Source organism: Grammomys surdaster, unplaced genomic scaffold (assembly GCF_004785775.1).
Source record: "Grammomys surdaster isolate TR1022 unplaced genomic scaffold, NIH_TR_1.0 948, whole genome shotgun sequence".
NCBI lineage: Eukaryota > Metazoa > Chordata > Mammalia > Rodentia > Muridae > Grammomys > Grammomys surdaster.
Genome location: NW_021605367.1, coordinates 157,774 through 161,694, shown reverse-complemented (window position 1 = coordinate 161,694; position 3,921 = coordinate 157,774). Strand labels below are relative to the sequence as shown.

At 48.7% G+C, this 3,921-nt stretch overlaps 1 protein-coding gene across 1 annotated transcript in view; it reads right to left on the bottom strand.

Annotated features, from left to right (window-relative positions):
- The window catches only part of Hmces (5-hydroxymethylcytosine binding, ES cell specific), a 25,751-nt gene extending 22,263 nt beyond the window's left edge, over positions 1-3,488 (bottom strand). Inside the window, exons 1-2 of the mRNA XM_028782970.1 lie at positions 3,429-3,488; positions 2,650-2,845 (exon numbers count right to left, since the gene is read on the bottom strand). Of these exons, the coding sequence (XP_028638803.1) occupies positions 2,650-2,832 (183 nt within the window). The 5' untranslated portion in view covers positions 2,833-2,845; positions 3,429-3,488. The remainder of the gene's footprint in view (positions 1-2,649; positions 2,846-3,428) is intronic.
- Positions 3,489-3,921: the final 433 nt, after the last annotated feature.

The window sequence follows — 3,921 nt, the reverse complement described above, 5'->3', positions numbered from 1 at the left end:
GAGAGAGAGAGAGAGAGAGAGAGAGAGAGAGAGAGAGAGAGAGAGAGGGGGGGAAAGGGAGAGAGAGAGGGAGAGGGAGAGGGAGAGAGAGAGAGGGAGGGAGAAGAGGGAGGAAGACAGAGAGAAAGAGAGAGGAGGGAAGAAGGGAGAAAGAAACAGAAAGAGAAAGAAGAGGGAGGAATGATACTATTTCTGAAAAATGGATACAGTGTCAAGCTAAATATTTACATGTATACCCAGAGTTGAGTGCTGTTCTCTGCAAAGGTCAGAGCAGTTCCTGAATGTAAGGGTGATGATTACTGCAGAGACTCACAGCTGCTCAAAGCACTGAGAAGAATGGCTTTTATTTAAGTGTTTGGCTCTGAATGCACACATAGATCATCCCTGTGAGGCACAGGAAACATCATGGAAGAGAGAATACAAGGAAAGTAACAGCTGGAAAGGGGAAGAGAGTAGAAGGATGAAGAAGAGAGCAGCAGACGGGCTGAGAAGTAATGGGTGTTAGACTGATCACAGTACAGTAGATTCATGTACGAAACTGTCAAGTTAAATAAAAGGATATAAAAGTGGAAGGACTAAGCTGGGCATAGTGATTCACATCTTTAATCCCAGCAACCTGAGAGGCAAGTAAATCTCTGAGTTCAAGACCAGTCTGATCTACAAGGAAAAGTTTGGGACAGCCAGGGATACACAGAGAAACCCTGTCTGGAAAAACAAAACAAAAAAGGTGGAGTGACTAGACATGCTGTGAGACTGTCTTCCGAAAATGGCATGGCTGCTGTACTCAAGAACTCACGAGCAGCACTGGACACATGCACAAGACCTACTCAGGAATGGGCCCATTAATATTCAGCGTTCCACCAAGGGCAGGAGACAGCTCATGAAGCCCTAGCCCTCCCTGAGAAGCTATAGGCAGATAAGGTTGTGGAGGAGGTGCCTCAATGGTGTCTTCTGGCCTCTACGGACACTGTACATGTGCACATGTGGTGCACAGACATTCACCATTCACATTCAGGCAAAACACCTATGCACATAAAAAGAAATGTAAATATTTTTAAATGTCTGTGATGTCTTGGTTGAGAAATACTGTTCTCATAGTTCTACTGGTCACCTTTGAGTGTTTCCATCACTGCACAAAGCATCCCCAAAGACTAGGGCAATGCATACAAAGTGGCCGAGAAGCCGAGATACTGAAAATACTGCTCAGTATTAGTCATCTTTTCCTTTACGGGGTCTGACTTTGGAATAGAACAGCTGGTGGCACTGTGGTAGATGAAAAAAAAAAGAGGAAATACTTTGCAAATCAGTGGTTTCAAATACAAATATTGCTATCTATACATATATGTGGCAGTTGAACCACTGAACTGCTCCTAATTTTATTTTAGAATTTGTAGGTTTGAAAAAAAATAAAATATTAAATACTTACCAAATTAAGAAACCCTAGCAATCTAAACAAATCATATTACAGATGTTCAGTCAAACACTACATGGGCAAACTCAAATGACCCAAAGGAGGGCTATGTTTGCTAGGGACTCCACCTTCCCATTCCTGCTCCCCAATATCCATTCACTGAAATAGGGACCATGGTCTGTTCAACAGTTAAGGATACTTGCTGCGCTTGCAGAGGACCTGGGTTCAATTCCAAGCACTCACGTGGTAGCCTTTGGTAACTTCAGTTCCAGGGGATCTGAAGCTCTGACTTCCAAGGGCACCAGGCATACAATCTGGTGCACGTACATATATACATGCAGGTAAAACATTAGTACACATGAAAAATTGCTTAAAATAAAAAAATTAAAAATATTTTACGTGTGCTAGAACTGAACCCAAGGCTATGAGCATAGGAAATATGTTCTATATCTGAGTAATATCACCAGGCCCGTCACACTGATTTTTTTCTTTATACTTATTTGTGTGTATGTGTCCACTCTCTTGCATGCATGCCACAGACTGGGAGTGGAATCAGAGGACAACTTGCAGGAGCTGGTTCTCTCCCTACCATGCAGCAAGTGTTCTTGACCACTGAGCCATGTTGGAAGCTCCCCAATAAGTTTTTTGGTTTTTAGTTTGTTTGTTTGTTTTTGAGATACAGTTTTACTATGCAGCTTTGATTGGCTTCTAACTCAGGAATCTGCCTTCCTCTAGCCCTAAAAGCTGGGACTGAAGGTATGTGCCGCCACACTTGGGTTTTTGTTTTTATATAAGGACAGATGACACTGATAAATCAGTAATATTTGAAAGCTTTTACCTTAAAAAAAAAAAAGATTCAAACTCGTCAGAGTGTACACACCTGTAATACAGGATTCTAGAGACAGAGGCAGGTTTGCTAAAAATTTGAGGCCAGCTTGGCCTATATAATGAGTTCCAGGGCAACCTGAGCTACATTCATAATTAAGATTCTGTCTCAAAGAATATTTAAATGTATTCAAATATGAGGTTCATATAACTTGGGCATGCATTAAAACAGCTTAATTGACCCTGAAGAATACTGACTTATTCCTTGCCCAGAGTGATTAGGGCCTTCATGTATCTGTAAAGGCTGCTTTCAAGGTCATTTCAGAGGCTGGGCAGGCATCACAGGAGCCACGAGTCAGATGCCCATTACGATGCTGGGCCAGAAGATCCTCGGGTGCTGACACACTCCTTACCTTCTCAAAGTGCAGTCTGGAGAGAAGCACTGGGCTGCTGGACTGTGGGCTCTTGTTGTAGGAGGGGCAGTACTTGTCAGGGTCCCTCCACTGCGGGAGCCTACGCCTGCCCTGCCGATCCTGGTAGGCACAGGCCCTAGTGAGAACATCTCTAGGCAAGTGACAGGACGTTCGCCCGCACATACTTCAGCACTGCCTATAAAAAATCACAGAACCATAAGGTTTTATTCCCTCGGTCACAACATCCTCCCTGCGAAGCCACATCTTCCACGGAGGCTCCGTTAGGTCGGCCAGTCGCGGCCCCCGCAGGCCCACAGTCCAGCAGGCCTTCAGGAGTTAGGTGAGACAGGTCCTCCGCGGTTTGTTTCGGTGGACTCAGCAGAGGAAGGTGAGCGCTCTCTGCAGTCACCCCCGCAACACTCGGGGACCTCGGGGACCGCACCACCGCCCCGCGTGGACACGCTCTGCTCCGGGGCGGGGCCTGGCCGGCGCCCAGTCTCCCGCTAAGAACGTGGGCGGTCCTCCGCCCGCCCGCCCGCGTCCCTCAGCCGGGCCCTCTCCACCGCCCGCCCTCCTGCCCGCGTCTCCTCAGCTGGGTCCTCTCTTCTGCCCGCTCGCTTCCCCTCAGCGGAGTCGGATCCTCCGACTCCCTGGGTCCCCTGAGCGCGGCCTTCCTCCGCCCGCCTGCCCCCGTGCCCTGAGCGCGGCCCTCTTCTCCGCCTGCTCGTCCGTCCGCGTCCCCTCGATGAGGCCCTCCCCACGCGACCGCGCCTCCTCACCGCCAGAGGGTCTAGTCCACCCTTCCACACGCCTAGCGTCCGCTTAAGGGACACCCGCCCCGCCCCGCGGGAACCCCGCCCCCGACGTGACGTAGCGCCGTGGGGGTTTCCTCCCCACAGGTGGGGGCGTGGCTAGGTGATGAACTGAGGCTGTGTTCACCTGGAAACCGACTTCCATTGGTTCACCACCTTAAAGCAAGACAAAACACACCTGAGACAGGCAGGCACTCCAGACCCCGTGTTCCTCCTTCCAGGCCAGAATCTGAAACTAGGAAACCTGTCTGCTTCCCGGTCTTGCCTTCTGAGAGTCATTCAAGTCACCCTCAAATGTGTAAGGCTACCCGAATTGAGACTTTCTAGCTATCCACAAAGAACCCCTAAGGGTCAGGAAGCCCCACCTTGTTTCCTTTTTAACATTTGTGTGGGGTGTGTGTACACCCTTAAATAAAACAAGAGTTGGCAGTAACCTTCACAAAAGGAGGCTGACACACAA